Source organism: Budorcas taxicolor, chromosome 2 (assembly GCF_023091745.1).
Source record: "Budorcas taxicolor isolate Tak-1 chromosome 2, Takin1.1, whole genome shotgun sequence".
Lineage (NCBI taxonomy): Eukaryota > Metazoa > Chordata > Mammalia > Artiodactyla > Bovidae > Budorcas > Budorcas taxicolor.
Genome location: NC_068911.1, coordinates 109089969 through 109107872, shown reverse-complemented (window position 1 = coordinate 109107872; position 17904 = coordinate 109089969). Strand labels below are relative to the sequence as shown.

General features: G+C 42.7%; 1 protein-coding gene across 1 annotated transcript in view; it reads right to left on the bottom strand.

The window, feature by feature from the left end:
* Positions 1–1627: 1627 nt before the first annotated feature.
* The window catches only part of NCKAP5 (NCK associated protein 5), a 906569-nt gene continuing 890292 nt past the window's right edge, over positions 1628–17904 (bottom strand). The window contains exons 15-17 of the mRNA XM_052635984.1: positions 8667–8981; positions 4763–4899; positions 1628–1732 (exon numbers count right to left, since the gene is read on the bottom strand). Coding sequence (XP_052491944.1) covers positions 1628–1732; positions 4763–4899; positions 8667–8981 — 557 coding nt within the window. The remainder of the gene's footprint in view (positions 1733–4762; positions 4900–8666; positions 8982–17904) is intronic.

Below are 17904 nucleotides of genomic sequence, written 5' to 3'. Positions count from 1 at the left end.
CTGATCCCCTTCCTCTCCCTTTGGACCAACCACCACTCCTGAGCAGTCCTGTTCTTCCATATCCTATCCTCCTTTACTTGTCTCTTCCATATCTCCTTTCAACAAAATATATTCATTTACTAGTTTATTCCAACCAGGAGATGCAAGAGACACGGGTTTGATCCCTGGGTCGGGAAGATCCCCTGCAGTAGGAAATGGCAACTCACTCCAGTATTCTTGCTTGGAAAATTCCACGGATAGAAGAACCTGGCAGGTTACAGTCTATGGGGTGGCAAAGAGTCAGACACAACTTAGCAACTAAACACCACCAACAAATACCTATATTTTACTGCCTGGCAGAGATCTTTGTTCGTTCCTTCACTGCCAGAAAGCTGGCCCAGAGGAGGCCTTTAATAAGTACTTGTTCAATAAATGTATGAAATTAGAGCCAGGAAGAACAGTTAAGGATCAGTGAGGTGAGGTTATTCACTGTGGATCCATGCTAAGCGCAAGGAAGGAGCTAGACTAGCAGTTGGCCTGGCCTTCAGCATCTTCATGGAGAAGGACCCTTGACGATTAATTCCCCTTCCCCTTAACTATTACAACAAAGGGACACTGACAGACCCCTGAGAGCTTACAAGGACAACAGCCTAACTAAAACGCCAGGGGTATTAGCCACTTTCCTTTTGGTAAGTCTTTGCAGGATCCACCCATTGGTCCTGCCTCTCTGGTGATTTGTAGGATGCAAGGAACAAAAAGGAGGCTCAGGTTAATGACTATTTTCACACACCCATCTCACCTCACATGTCACAAATGCCAAGACAAATGGAAAACTGGTAACGCACGCATAATTACTAGTTAATTTCTTTTTTTCAAAAGTAACATACGAGACTTGTTTTAAAAAGGACAGTCATGGTTACAACAGATAATTGCCAAATCGGTATTTGAGAAAAGTTGATTAGTATGGAAAGAATGATTCTCCATAGATTCATTAAAGTATTTCTGATAATCCAGAGTAGATCAGCAGAAAAGCAGATCCTGGATCACACTCTGCGTTAGGGGTCATCTGTCCTCTTGTATCTGTAAGGAAATGCCATCTGACTATATATATTTTTAAATGCCCCAGGATGAAGGCTTTTCTACTGCCAATTCTCTTTCAAATAAAAATAATGTGAGGGAGTTTGAACCTAGTAAACAGACCTGCTCATGATGGGTAACAGGTCCAGAGTTACAGAGCATGATATGAGCAGAGAGCCTGGAACACCCCATCCATAGCTCATGGGGTGATTTAACTTGCCAAAGTGTGTAATTAAGAACAAAGTTATCTTTATAGCCATCCCTTCATTACGAAGATAACTCCATTGGAGACTTTTTGGGAGACGCCAGAATTGGAAATAAAATCCTTTCAGACTGCACTGCAATGTCATTAAGATAATACCAGAAAACAAATTGATGCGCGTAGACAATGTTCCATAAGTACCAGGAAATTAGATCTCAGGAGAGACGTGGAACTAAGATGTAAGATCTAAGTGAGGCTGAAACAGAGCCTGGTGAAAGGCATGATCGAAGGCTACCCAAGAGAGAGGCTCCCTGAATTTCCTGGGGGCCCGGTGGGTGTTACCTGGGGTGGCGCTCTTCATTGCTTTCACTAACTTGCCCCTTCCAGCTCCAAAACCATTATTTCCATAGTCCGGTCACTGTCACTATCACTGCTACCGCTGGCAGAGTATGCACACATTCTGGGTACCTTGTCCTGAATGAGTAATATGAGACTGTTAACATTATTCATGCAAGTCAAAATCGACAGTGCATCCTGCGAGGATGTTCATATCTGGCTGTTGGTCTGTGCACAGAATTCTATTCCCATCACCCCACCCTCACTGCCTGGTCTGTTGCTCTGTCTCCTGTGGAACTGGTGCCTTCTATTAGGTTATCAGAGCTGCAGAAATGGGAATGCGCTGATGAAGCCATATGCCGCCACTGTCCAGGTATGGGACAGTCCCCACAGTTACCCCCTCTGCATTCTGTACACTATTTTATGGCATGTTATTTTTCTCAAGTGCCCATTAGAGCTGCTGTCCTAAGCCTAATGGCTTATTTATCTAGCTGATCTCACCACTAGCTTTCAAGTATCAGAGAGTATGACGATAATCAACCTTGGGAACAAAAGAATATGTGTTTGCCCAATACATAATTTTATTCCAGGCCCTGAAAGACTAAAAGCCTTTAGGAAAGTACACAATTGCTGGCTCTATAGGGTTATATGTAATCATTGAATCTACTAACAGTTCACAGGTCAAGGGAATCGGTCTCCTCTCCTGCTCACATGAACATACGACATGACCCATGAGGATGTCACAGGTATGGCAACAAAGCCAAGATCAGGAACTGCTGAGGTTGTTCAAACTGTATGGATGGTTTTTCACACTGTGCACCTAAGCAGAATACTGGTATCTAAGACCTCAACCCCTTTGTGTAGAATCAAGAGCATTTGGGGCTTTCTTTTACATTTGCAGACTGCCCTCTTAGGACTGGTTATTCTACACCCACCCCAGGCAGTTTATGCACAGATGTGTGGGATATGTCTCTCAAGTTAAATCTGTTTGGGAGGGTGCCATTTAGTCAGAAACGATAAAAACATATTTTAGGATGTAAGCTCCTTTATCTAGGGTTATGAATCCAGGCAATTACCCATTTCCTTTATTCCTTCATTCATTTAATCATTCATTCACCCATTCCAAAGATTCTGTGCTAAGCATCGTAGTACCTACTCTAGGCTAAGTGGCGTCCTAGGTTCCGGGGGTACAGAGCTCAATCCAGGAGATATCAGTGGTCTAGTAAGGATGACATTTATGAAGGATGACAGGTCTACAGCAGTGGTTCCAAGGGAGGCCCGTGTCTAGAGTTCTGGCAGGAATCTGGGTATGATGAAATGCATTTTCATCCCTCTATTCAAGAGACATGAATGGAACCAACCACTGTACTTGGAACTAGAAATATAAAGCTCACCCATACTTTACACTTTCCCTCCCTAGCAGTCAGTGAAGCAGAGTTATGAGTTCCAAGCCCCAGTGATGACTCTTACAAGACCATGCAAGATTTCCAATGAACTGAGCTGGTGAAGGATGATGAGAAAGGAACCCCAGAGAGGTGTGTCTGTGTTGGGGATATAAATATTCATAGAGGCTCCCTCCTGCCAGCACTGAATGACACCCCCCTCTTTTTTTGTTTTTGTTTTATTACTTTCTTGGAATTGCTTGAATCCTTTGCCACTGTCACTACCTATTGTTTCTGAACTGTTTCCCCTCCAAGTCTGGGTGTCTTTTAGAGTTTTATAAATTTTTTAGTTCCACAAAGCAAGCACAGAGTCCTTAAGGCATTGCTTCTCAAAGTGTGTTCTGTGAACCAGCAGCATCAGCATCACCTGGGAATTTATTAGAAGTGTCTGGACCACACCCCATCTATACCAAACTGGACTCTGGGTGCAGGCAGCAAGATACACATCCCGTGTAGCCCTCCACATGATTCTGATGTCTGCTTACATGTGGCAGCTACTGCTTTAGAGGAAACTGAGAAAAGCCTAACATTTCTGTGTCTGATTAAGGCATGACAAAACATACTTGTTTACTCCTTTGCCTTTCAGACCCCTGTTCTGAGTGCTGGACATGGAATTCAGAGGGCTGAGTTCTAATCTTAGTGCCATAGTAATTTTCCTTTCGACCCTGACCGCAGTCCAGCATCTTTGGAGCTGGTGTCCTCTGCTGCACATTGAGGCTATGGGCCCAGGGCATCATTTCCCCTACTTGTCCAGGTTCCCATTTCCATACCGAGGTGTTAAAGGCTGAAAGAAGGCTCCACCATACTGGCTATGTGGGATCTCTGATGTGGGCTAATCTGGTATTTGCTCATCACGGTTGGGTAGAAACCCTAGTAGAAATAGTAACGGGGCCTCCTAATGCCAGGAGTGGGAGAGCTGAGGTGGCAGAAGCAGGAAGGGTCAAGGAAGAGCCAGGAAGCTCTGGTGATTGACTCTTATGTCCTTCCACCCACTCTTCTGTGTGTGGGCACCACCAAAGACCCTAAAGTGGGCTAGCCCAAGGACAAGGTGAGAAATCACGTACAGGCTGAATATGGGCCAGGTAATGAGTTGGAAGAGGTAAGCGGGAGGGTGCTAAGGAGGAAATACCATGTAGCTGCTGGAGAAGACCCAAGAGTCCCTGAGCCCTGAGCTCCTCCCCAGGTCCAATCACATGCCAGGAGGCCTGTGGTGTGCCATCTCAGGGAGGATGAAGGACGAAGGACTGTGAAAATGACAAGGATTGAAGAAACACATGTCTCACTGACCCCAGCAAGTCATTTGACCACTCCAGGCCTCAGTTTCTTAATCCCTAAAGGGAATATAATCACGCCTGCTTTACCTGTTTCACAGGTGCAAGGTAAAGTTAATGTAACTGATGAGATAATGAAAAAATAATCATGAACTCATTCTAAGTGGTGCTGTTACAGTTTGGGAGAGTGAATGACAGTCCCACAGTGTCTCATCAGGGCAGAGAATCCTTACCTCGAGAGTCAGGGTGCAGATGGGCAGAAGCAGTTGAGTTACAAGAACACAGTGTTATCTAATAATTCAGGAAAAAAGGAGAGCCGTGGGCGTTGGTCATTCCTCACTGAACCACAACAAATTTGATTTAACATTAACTCTACCACAGAAGTGGTTAAGGAGGTCATTTTTCACACTCAGGCCCAGCAGATGGAGGGTGCCCTCCTGGCGATCTCTCCTTACCTGGGTCTCCGCAGCAGCGCCATCACACTCCCAGGCTGGAAGTGGCTTGCTCGTCATTGTGTTTTCGACATATTCGAACGATGAACAATTTTGAGACCTTGGTTCGGCTTCACTCTGCATTTGGGAACTGATTTTTCCTAAATGAGGAAATGTAAATGAAATCACAATTGGCTTTCTTCAACTCTTTACAAGTTTAGGGAGGAAGGGAGGACATATAGAAATAATCAAAAAGGTCCAAACATGGCAAAAGCTTGGTTTGCCAACATTCTGTCCCCTGCAAGTCTTGCTAACAGAAATGTCTGCATAATTGTATGCACCGTTAGAGGATGTTCAGTCTTGGAGACCCAAAGGCAAACTGCCCTCGGACCACTTTTCCTCAAGATGTTGACAGACTTTCCATGTTACAAAGCATTTAGTGGGCAAACTGCTTGGGAAACACTGATCATTCTCCAGGTGGTGTTATATTAATACATCAAATAGAAAGTAGATTTCTTCTTTTAGAAAAAAAAAAGATTTTTTTTTTTACTGGAGGATAATTGCTTCATACATTGTGTTGGTTTCTGCCATACATCAACATGAATCAGCCACAGGCATGCATATATCCCCTCCTTCCTGAATCCCCCTCCCATCTCCTGCCCCCTCCCATCCCTCGAGGTTGTCACAGAGCACTGGGTTGAGCCCCCTGTGTCACACAGCAAAGTCCCACTTGCTATCTGTTTTACATATGGTAATATACATGTTTCCACACTATTCTCTCATTTCACCCCTCCCTTTCCTTCCTCCATTGTGTGCACAAGTCTGTTCTCTTATGTATGCATCTCCACTGCTGTCCTGCAAATGGGTTCACGGGTATCAACTTTCTAGATTCCATATGCATGTGTCAATATACAATGAACAAATGGGTTTCATTTTTGGAGAACATCTCGGAGTCCTCATTGTGCTGATGGGGACAGTCATGATTTCCAAAGGAAGGATGTGAATTTGCAGTTTTTCCCAAACATGGTTGCTTAGGGAGCCTTGATTTTCCTAGCAACCTGATGAAGACCATTTTGAAATAGGTGGTTTGGGAAACTGCACAGTTCAGTTCAGTTCAGCTCAGTCCAGTCGCTCAGTCGTGTCCGACTCTTTGCGACCCCATGAATCACAGCACGCCAGGCCTCCCTGTCCATCACCAACTCCCGGAGTTCACTCAGATTCACGTCCATCGAGTCCGTGATGCCATCCAGCCATCTCATCCTCTGTCGTCCCCTTCTCCTCCTGCCCCCAATCCCTCCCAGCATCAGGGTCTTTTCCAATGAGTCAACTCTTTGCATGAGGTGGCCAAAGTACTGGAGTTTCAGCTTTAGCATCATTCCTTCCAAAGAAACCCCAGGGCTGATCTCCTTCAAAATGGATTGGTTGGATCTCCTTGCAGTTCAAGGGACTCTCAAGAGTCTTCTCCAACACCACAGTTCAAAAGCATCAATTCTTTGGCGCTCAGCCTTCTTCACAGTCCAACTCTCACACCCATACATGACCACACGGAGGCCCTTAAAGATCTCACTGGGCAGTACTGTGCAAGCTCACATGTGCATACACCTCCAGAGATTTTGTAACACTTCAGATTCTGATCCTGATTCAGGGGTCTGGAGTGGGGTCTGAGAACTGGCATTTCTGACAAGCTCCCAGGGGCTGCCGCTGGCCCAGGGATTACATTTTAAGTAGCCAGGGTGCAATTAGCAGAGAACGATTAGAGTTCCTCCATAACACATAATAGCGGACTAACCTGCACAGTGTAGCTCTTCCTCATGTCGGAATGGAGAATTGCTCTTATTATTGCTCCAGCCTCAATGATTATCAACAGGACATGCTGTGAGAGCCTCTCAGTAGCATTTCGCTTGTGAGCAGAAGCAAAGCAATCGTATTTTCATCAGGAATGGGAGATCTATACAGTTACTTCCATTTTTGATATGGGGATAAGAAAATAACCAATTCCAATACATATTTTAACCAGAAGTGACTGCATGGAACTACCTTCCTTTTGTTCCATCTAGTTTTCTGTTCCTTAATTTTTAAGATGAGTAACCAATGGTCACAGAAGAGAGAGAAGTCTTGGAAAGCAGGCCTTGCCTCTGACGCATGGTAACACCATCCTAAGGTGGGCAGGAAGTTTCAGGATGGACAGCACAAAAATGTCCTGCATCGTGTTGACCTCACTCTCTACCATATACCACTTTTTGTTTTTTTTATAACTCTTCATGACGATTTAATTAAGACAGAAACCTTAGAAAACTGGAGCACTGAATATTAGCAGCAAGATCAGAACAATCTCCTTCCTATTCTCTTCCTATGAAGCAATTCAAGGCTTGCGGTTTCTATTCAATTTGTTATAATGACAGTGTTTAATCATGGAGTCTGCTCGGCCGCCAGTTGCTGAATTGAGGTCACACATGTGGCTAGTCAGGCATGGAGCACATAATCTATAACTACGATTTCGCCCCTGAATCTCTGGAGGCTGTGTCATTAATTAACAATGCATTTACTTCAAAAATAATATGCATTCAGGCCTTTTAAAATGTAGCCTTGGCTTGAGATGAGCAGAAGTTTGTGATGAAACATTCACAGCAGTTAGTATTACAGTGTGGAGGAAGAACTCAGCCATGGAAATACCCAATCACACTGATTCAAAGATGTTTAACGAAAAGTCTTCATTTCTAATTTCTCAGAAGCCCCTGGTATAATCTCTACTTGTGGTTGCTTTCTCATCATCAAATCATAAATGAAAGCCTTCAGAATTCTAGCTCATATGCTTATGCACATCATAAATGCAACATGGGCCATACAAGTTACAAATTATTTAGTGTCATCCTGAACTGTAATAAATATTTTTAATCCTGAGTGAACAGTGAAAAAACTTTGACCCTTAGCCTGATCCTGTCTTTAATCATGAAAGCCTGTTTCAACTGACTGTTGCGAAGGATAGTTCTTCTCAGGTGGAAGGCTCCCTCCATTCCACTGTCATTAATGCACAATCTATTGCTAATATATCAAACTACATTTTTTATAGTTCAACATATAAATACATTTGAACAGGATAGGAATATGTCAGAAGACATATGTTTCTGGTTAGAGGGCAAACAACATTTCAGCTAAATTTATGTCTTGGGCCTAGACTGGTCTATACTCAAAGTTAAGATCTGAAAGATAAAACCTGAAGCGTATGTCATATAGGTTTCTCTGTATCGATTTCTATGTCCACATACCTGTGCTTACCAGCCGCTTTCTTTTACGTGTGTTTGTGCATGTGGATGTTAAGTCGCTTCAGTTTGCGTCTGACTCTTTGCAACCCCATGGACCACAGCCCCTCAGGCTCCTCTGTCCATGGGATTCTCCAGGCTAGAATACTGGAGTGGGTTGCCATGCTTTCCTCCAGGGGATCTTCCCAACCCAGGGATCAAACCTAGGTCTCCCATATTGGCAGGTGGGTTCTTTGACACTAGGGCAACCTAGGCTCCTTAAATAACACTGAGTTGATGATGTTCAGTACTTACTTTTATAACTTTTGGGGACTCAGACATTAAAGAGTCTTCCTGCAGTGCGGGAGACCTGGGTTCAATCCCTGTGTTGGGAAGATCCCCTGGAGAAGGCAATGGCAACCCACTCCATATTCTTGCCTGGAGAATCCCATGGACGGAAGAGCCTGGCAGGCTACAGTCCATGGGGTCGCAAAGTGTGGGCCTTCACTTCACTTTGTAACTTTTTAGTTGAGGACATAAAGGGATTTCATGTATACACACTTCCAATGGGCAGAGGCCATTGACTGACCTGGTGGGAACCTTTCCTGCTGCCTGTTTTCCATTTCTGTCAGCAAGTACATGACTTTGACGAGAAAACAATCTCATCTGAAAGGTAAGGGGCACTGTACCTGAGGAGGCTGGTTTGGGGAGGAGATTCTGAAGAGGTCGCATCCCTCTGGCAGTCATGATGGGGTCGGACGTGGAGTGAACAATGGCGTTGTCTGCAGAGCCCTGGCTATCTGCAGAGGAAGGCACTTCTCTTTCAAGGGTCTGGGCTCTCATGGAAGAAGCTGCACAAAGGGCCGGTTGGAGAGACAGGATGGGGTCAGTGTCCTCAGGGGAGTCTGCTTGGCGTATGTACCGTCCCGCTGCGCGAGTTCCTGAGTCTGGGAGTGGGAAGGTTCCAATCCCACTGTCCAGGGTCCTCATCTGGCAGTTTGTTTCTAGACAGAGTAACATAGTGAGGGTTAGAGATGGCTCACATAAAAGGAGAAAAGGATCATGAGCGTTTGGATCTGGTCTGGAGGAAAGGGGATATCTAGAAGGAAGAAGTACTATTAAGGGTGTAGTAAGTTTCTAAAGAGTGGCATGAAACAGACATTTATTTGAACAAAGACATATTCTGATTACGTAATGTGAAGTTAGAAGGCTGGCCATTATCGACAGCAAGAGTCATGTGTACATACAATGTGCACGGTTGTCTAGAGTTGTAAGAGAAAAAGAACAGTCATTAGAGGCCAAAAATTATTTTTGCTCACTCTTATTTCAATTGAGAACCATATGACTTCAATCAACGCGTGACATTTATTAACTGAAATAAGAAGAGTAATGAGCACATATAACAAACTGAAGTGATGTCCTAACAAAGGAGATTGTGCATCTTCTACCATGAATTATCATCCGTCCAGTAGTTCACTAAGTCTCTGGCCTCTCAATTTGACTGTGAGGACAAGTAATTCACTACAAGGGCATTCCCCCCAAATACATCACCTATCGTGTGGGCTTCCTGTGACTCCACTGCCATCTAAGGTCTTACTGAGAAGGTTACAGGGCCACTTTCTGCCTTTCCATCTCCCTTTCTCAATGGCAAAACTCATCAGTGCCCTTTGGAGTTCTTGTTTCCAGGGATCCCACTATGTGCCAAAACAAACCAAGCTGATTTCACCATATGTGTGACACATTCTGCTGGTTACATCTCAACTTCAAAATGTTTTTTATCCAAGAAAAAAATATAATATCTGAAAAAAATTATTACACAGTTAACTCCTGAAATGAGATGTAGTTTGTCTAAGCTAATGAGATAGCTTCCAAGATTTGCCTGTGACCCAAAAGCCTCCTGTTCACATTACAATCTTAGAATGAAACATCCTTAGTATAATTTGTATGACCATCTTAGTCTAGGACTGGGGAATAGGAACATCTCAGCACTGTGTTTGGCATGGTGAGGAATGTAATAGAATATGTCATGATCTTTGTACCAAGAGGCTTAACAACTAACATTTCAGTGGTGCTTGGAGTCTGGTCTCTGCTAATAACTAACTGTGTGAACTTGCCACAGAAGATCCTTAACCCCTCAAGGTCTCAAGTTCCTTATGAGTTGCTGTGAGAATAAAAATACGTTCACTGTGGAATTTCTTAAATTTAGCACACCATCAATAGCTGAGTGAAGGAAATAATGAATGATGACATAGACAATATGCTAGGGATATTTACTAGATTTCAGTAGATATATGACAGGTATATAGTTTATCTTTGAGGATTTTTCTTACTAATCTCACTGAATGTACAGCAATTAGTATCTGAAGAGCAGATATGTCTATTTCCCCACCTTCCCCCTCGAAACCTCTTTGCTCTGAGTAATAGAATTCTGGAAATTTCCGGATACTAAGGTGAAAACAAAGCGGGTGGAGATGGGTACAGAGCTGACTTTTATAGGTTCTATTAGGTTTAGTGCTTGGTTTTAGAAGCTCTTAGGAAGATGGAGTCCCCATCAAAAGAGAGGATTCAGTCTCCAAAGTGAAAGTTAGCAGGAAGGTGCAGACACCCCTTCTCCAGTATGGTGCCACTTAGCCATCTCATATGCCATCTGATCTTATGAGACTCATCATGGACTTCAGGAGCCCTGAATCACATAACTATGGTCTGAGATCTTTGCTAGAACCACAAGGGCTAAGTTTTAGGTCCATTTATTTCAGGGCCTCCACCCGGTCAGCTTTCTTCTCACTCAGCTTCCCAGATTCTTCATTATCTTCTCTGCTCATTTTCTCCTCAATTAAGCAAACTCAATTGCTACAAAAGAGACTTATAGAAAAATACTCAGCTGTTTGCATGGGAATGCACAGCCAGAAAAGAAAGATCTTCTTATTCAAAATTTGGTGTCCTTTCTTCATGCTAACCTAGATATATAGCACTCCTCATGTTTAGCATGTCCATATGTTGTACTTGGGACAATTTTAACTATCTAAATTGTTTCAATCTCACACAGAAGCAAGTGGATCAGTCTTTAGGGATGGAGATCAAAAATTCATGGAATGTAACTGCTTTGATGTGTCAGTTCCTGTGTGCCCCAGGGTGCCTGCCATAATAATTTCCTCCCAGCATCTTCAGGATGCTTCAGTTCTGGATTTAACAATTAACAGTTCTAGAGTTCTGTTCACTTGATGGCTCAGTTAACAGCCACTGAGACAGCCTTGTGAGCTGAAAGCACACACAATGGCCCCCTACTTCTGGCCAGAGAGCCCAGCTTGTCCTCTGGAACTGCTGCTGGCCCTGAATACCAGCTGGCTCCTGTGCTTATCCTGAAGATGGAGTCAGTGGTTGGCATTTCTGGCATCTGCATGGTTCCTGAGAACCACAGTTACTCAGTCTCTCTGCCTGCACCCTCTTGGATCGCATCTGTAGACTTCCATGCCAGGGTTGTTTTTTTTTTAATCTTACCTCTCTGGGCTTGGTGATAGACATTGCCTCCAAGGGCAATATTTTTTTTGGCTTGGTTGAAGAATTCTGTAGGCATTTTATGCATTAATATAGTCCCCTGAAATGCAGACTCAAAAAGCAAAGTAGGATTCTTGGCAACCTTTCTAGTGATTTTCTGGGGAAAGGCCCCAGACGTCAAAGCCTGTTGATGTTGCCTGGCCTGGATCACCAGGCAAGGAATAGGACAGGGAGAAATCTGGAGTAGGAAGAATGATAAAGGAAGTCTAACTTTCGTGCCCTTCTGAGGACACCAACATTTTTTCACATCTGTCCCTTTAAATTATTCTTCTTTTCCTTCTCTCCCTCCACAATATTGTCCTGGTTAGAATCTATAAAACAGAACATCTGGTATTCCTGAGTTTTCTCATTCTCTCAGAACTGTGTGCATTGACATTAACCTCAGAAATCATCTGCTATTAAAGCCATCTTTTTATTTCTAAAAATTACAGATGCCAAATGTAGTGAATTTGAAGGACTCAATTGTAAGTACCTATGAAATGAGGTGTGGACAGTCAGGAACTCAGACACCATATGCCAAGTTCCCCCTCAAGCAAAATTTCTCCAGAATGCAAAAACCTTTAGAAATAGAGTTTATACTGAAAATGCTGACACCTTCTTTATGTAGTTTCTTTAAGGCACTATAAGTTTCTCATAGTTCATAAAAAAAAAATATTGTAACCTGAAAAAGTGTTAGATATTGTACTTTTGAAGTCAGTTTCTGCCCCCCTCCCCAGGGAATTATAAGAACTCACAAAATAATTGAATAAGATAAGAATAAAGATCATGACATCTGGTCCCATCACTTCATGGCAAATAGATGGGGAAACAGTAGAAACAGTGACAGACTTTATTTTCTTGGGCTCCAAAAATCACTGCAGATGGTGGCTGCAGCCATGAAATTAAAAGACCCTTGCTCATTGGAAAAAAAGTTATGACCAACCTAGACAGCATATTAAAAAGAAGAGACATTTCTTTGCCAACAAAGGTCCATCTAGTCAAAGCTATGGCTTTTCCAGTAGTCATGTATGGATGTGAGAATTGATCTATAAAGAAAGCGGAGCGCCAAAGAATTGACGTTTTGAACTGTGGTGTTGGAGAAGACTCTTGAGAGTCCCTTGTTCAGGAGATCCAACCAGTCCGTCCTAAAGGTAATCAGTCCTGAATATTCATTGGAAGGACTGATGCTGAAGTTGAAACTCCAAATCTTTGGCCCCCTGATGCGAAGAACTGACTTATTGGAAGTCACCAGTGCTGGGAAAGACTGAAGGCAGGAGGAGAAGGGGACAACAGAGGATTAGATGGCTGGATGGCATCAATGACTCAATGGACATGAGTCTGAGTAAGCTCCAGGAGTTGGTGATGGACAGGGAGGCCTGCTGTGCAGTCCATAGGGTTGCAAAGAGTCAGACATGACTGAGCGACTGGACTGAACTGAATTGAAGAATAAAGTTCAAAGGCACACACTGGCTTTGCATCCACAATGAGTTGATTCAGTCTTGACCTCAGCAAGTCTAAGTTCACATTCGTGTCTATGAAAATAGCTGCCGAAAGGGCCTTGCCAATGAGTTTAAGGATTGGGTCACTAGGTGGATCAGCAGGTTTCATTCTCTCAAGGTCATCAGTGACTTCTCTGTCCCTGGTAATTTGTCATCCCATTTGCTTTCTGTCTCCCAAGGTAAGTTTTCTCAATTATCACCACCAATAAGCCCCAGATGTTTCATGAGATGACTTACAGCAGTGCTTCCCAGTCCTTTTAAAGTCCTGGCACACACAAGAATTATTTGACTCACCAAGGAACACACCACCTGCTCCTGGACCCCTGGCACCTGAGACCCAAGGGCTCAACATCTCAGTACACCTGGGGTCCATTCATGGCACATCAGCATGGTAGGGAATCTCTTCCTTACTATGGACTTGGGACCTTCTCTTACTATCACCTTTATTTTGCATACCTATGGCAGGAAAGGAAACAAACAGATTTGCAGTCTGTTAGCAGCTGATAGAAGGATCTCTAGGCCCTTCTTTTTTGGAAAGAATGTTGAGAGTACTTGGGTTAGGAATACTGTCTGGTCTCAAAACTTCAGCAAAGAGGGATTTATTGTGCCTGAGAGAGGGGATGAGTGGGCTAGGGGTGAGCAACCAAGAAGGGTGACATTCTGCGTGCGATGGTGGTGAGAAGACATTTTGGAGAAACATTTCAACCTGGGGCTTTTCAACTGTTAACTTAGGATGTGCAATACAAAATCTCCACTCAGCTCATCAGTGAGCATAAGCCCTCTGCTCCTGAATCAGGTGCCCCAGCAGATGGCTTTAATTTCCTCATTTGAAAATTAGATTATATAACCTCCATCACAGAGGTGCTCTGAGGACTAGAAACACAGCATACAATAAACAATAGCCCAATGCCTGGAACAGGTACATAGCTATCATTCAGAAAATGGCAGCAATTCTCAAAATAAGTGTTATTAGACTACTAGCATCCTGGGGGCAGACTGGGTTTTACCCATCTCCTCAGAATTCACAGGAAGCCCATTCCTGACTCTACTTTACCTTTATTCCACTGAACAGCAATTATATGCTGATAGAGATGATGAGATTTATAGGCTGAGAGAGTGTCTGGTTTATTCTCCATCATCCATGCTAAGCACAGTGCCTGACACATAGTCAGCTCACATGGAGTGCAAGAAACCAGAGGTGGATGAAAAACAGCTCTCATCTTTGGAAAATTCTTCCTGAGATTAAGTTGAATATGAACTTTTCCTTTTGAAACCTGCTGCTTTCTCTTCTCACTTCAGCAACCAGAGAAAACAGCTGACTTCATTTTTCTGTGTAGCTATATTTCTCTTACAGCCAGACTTCATTAATTCAGATAGCCAGGGGGATAAGATCATTCAGAATAACTGAATATTTTAAAGACAGATTTCTTAATACTTCCAAGCCCTTAGAGCAAAGGTCAGTGACCAAGATGAAGGATAGCACAGGCAATGCGGCTTCAGCATCCACCTTAGTCCCTCCCTTGCCTCAAAGCATCACTGGGCTGGAGGTCCCAGGTCTGGCATCATTCCTCTAGCCCTCATCCTCAGGAATGCAGATGCCAAGCTGAGTGTCAGCATTGCCTTTAATATCAGCACCCACAGTTGTACAAGAACCAAGTTCTCACAAAGGCAAGTTCCTGGGAACTACTTGTAGTGAACAGTTGCAATTATTCAGTAACTTCTTATATTTTTTACGCAAAACAGTGAGGATTTTCTCTTTTAAAACAATTTGTTCTTATAATTTTCTTCTTGAATCTTCCAAACTTGTTTTACACTGTTCCCTTACATTGTAACATTATTTTCAAAAATAGCTGCAAAGGGAAAATCTTATTTCCAGCACTGCTTCAGATAATACAAATTTCCAAGTTGGTGGAATCTGCATTAGCACTGATTTGGAGTGTTTGGGAAGGGCCACAAAATCATTTTTTTCCTCAGCCTTCTCTTCTCCAGATAAAGTATCTCAACTTTTTTTTTTCCCCCATAGATCCTATCTCACAAATCTTTAATTGCTTGAATATGTAAACCAAAACTCCTGGTATTATTAACATATCTGTCCAAAGAGGTTATTGTATAGGACAGTCTTAAGCAAATGTGCCTTGAGTTCCCAATTAGTCTAAATATTCAGAAGAATGAAATGAAAAGAGAATATGCTCCAGAGTTGGAAAGAGGAGGCTTGATGACCTTCCTGGCTACCTGCTGGCTATATCAAAAAAGTGATTTTTTAAAAAACTATGCTGACCTCATATAACCATAGCTCATTGGTGATAAGCCTGGCACAGTGCATATTACAAAGTAGGTGCTCAGAAAGTTTCCAGAAGGGGTTGTCAGGGAGAGGTGAGGGCCTCTGCAGGTACATGATACCTGTATTGTCACAGAATTGAAGACTAATCAAACCTTTGCCTCTGTGGTCAGAATTCTACTGCAGCACCTGAGTACATTTCACTAAACAGCTACCCTGTTCATTTCCTAAGCAAGTGCCATGTGACAGCCATTTCCTTGGGGATTAGTTGATCACACTGTCAAGAACAATTACAAACATGAGGCAAAGTACTTGGAGTTGGTTGCAAGCTGCCTTGTGTATAGAAAAGATGGAGCCCATTCTCTCAAGAAATCTATTTTGGAGTTGACACCAGAAAGGTTTTTTAAAAAGCCTAGACAAATGAGGTTTACTGATTTTCCTTTGCTCACAGACTTATTACATTCTCAGGGAACACTCCCAAATTAGCAAGCTGTGATTTTCAGTCTATCCTAAAATGTTATATACTTGCTTCAGTGCAATGATCTATTCTCTCTTATATATTCAAGCAAACTACTTCATTCAGTATCACTGTTTTTCTCCCTTCCATACTCATAAATCCTCAGAAAATGGAAAACTTTAAAACCCAAACTCATTTTTACTCTGAGAACTTTGATCATATCTACAAAGTTTCAGCCAAACATGCAGTGAGGACCCAGTGTAATTTACCAGCCAGAAAGAGCAACTTACGGGTGTTTAACATTCATACCATATTATTAATTGGCATATGTTCCTATAAGGTAATCGTTCATGTACCTAAGTCTTTTCAGGAGTTCTCTCCAAGTTCCTAAACATCTTAAGCTACATGTGGCACTGGCAATATAAACTTAAACTGCAGATGAGAGAACAGATCTCTTTATTTGCACATCCTTCTCTTCATCTGTATGGCTGAAACAAGTTAAAAAAAAACCCTAAGTCTGTTGCCAAAGTCGTATTAATTACATGGAGGTTATTCATTCTAAGTTTACTCTGTGGTTTTGTTAAAGTAGTCTAAAATGACTATACTGGCTATTTACTCACAAACGCTGGGTAACTTTTGACTGTGGCATTAAGATGACCTTCTGGAAGAGTAAATTCAATTTGATGGTTTCAGAATGCGTGTGGAGACTTAGCTCCTAAGTTCAAATTGGATTTAAGCTTTCTGAGATTTTAAAAATATATAGGAGACTGCAAACTTGTTTTCCAACCCATGTGTTCTCTTTGATATGAAGGAAGACTGGAACTTTGGGGGTCTGGTGAACTAGTACTCGGGCTTCCCTGGTGACTTAGCAGTAAAGAATCCACCTCCCAATGCAGGAGACACAGGTTTGATCCCTGGGTTGGGAAGATCCCCTGGAGAAGGAAATGGCAGTCTACTCCAGTATTTTTGCCTGGAAAATCCTACGGACAGAGGAGCTTGACGGGCTACAGTCCATGGGGTCGTAAAGAGTCGGACACATCTTAGCGAGTAAACAACAACAAACAACACTGGTATACAGGGAATGGAAAGGAGAAAAGATGAAGGGAGCTAGTGTGACACAAATTTTAAAAAGAAAAAAAATTATAAAACTCCTTTGTCAAGGTGAAGAACAAGTTATTTAAACCAACATAAAAGACGTGCTACCTCGGGATGGGTTGGTATCCTGTGGACCTAATACTGTTAGTCGTAAGATCACATAAAATATTGTAGTGGGATGTGACTTAAGGACATAAATTGGAAAAGGTCAGGAATATGTTCCAAATGTCTGTGCTGACCATGAATTCACAGAAGCCCTTCTTGAATTTATGTAATTATTCATCTGGCATAAACCCTGAGAGAAAATTCCTTAAGTTTGCTATATGTTCCTTCCTGTCGTTGACATTAAGACAACCTCTTCAAAGGTTTCTGGGATGGCCATTGGTCGAGTATTCTGAGATTTTTTTTTTTATGCAACTTTCCAAATCCTTCTTGATTTTACAAATTTTAATAATTTTCTCTAGACTCTTATCCCTCTAGACTGAAAACTCTTGAGCTCTTCACATAACTCCTTCACATCTTGCTATACCACTGTGCCTGTCTGTAAAACTGCAGTCAGACTTGTACAGGGTATTCACTGTGGTCTTCTTTGTGGCTCAGATGGTAAAGAATCTTCCTGCAACGCGGAAGACCCAGGTTCGACTGCTGGGTTGGAATGATCCCCTGGAGAAGGCAAAGGCTACCAACTCCAGTATTCTTGCCTGGAGAATCCCATAGACAGAGGAGCCTGGCAGGCTACAGTCCATGGGGCCACAAAGAATCAGACATGGAGTTGCAAAGAGTCAGACATGACTGAGCGACTAACGCTGTCACTTTCATAAGAGAAGGGTAACATGATCACTACAGTTTAAAAACCAGCATTTGCTTGACTTGGTCAAGTGGTCTAGGAACAGACCTGGATCCCAGATTCTTGCATCTTGTTTCAGAAGTCACCACTTCCAGGTTAAAGTCCTTATTAATAAGAATGCAATATAGATTACTCCCATCTCTGCACAGAGAGATAATTACCAATCAACCACTTTCCTAATCATATATCAAGTATTGTCCTCCTCAGATACTTTTCT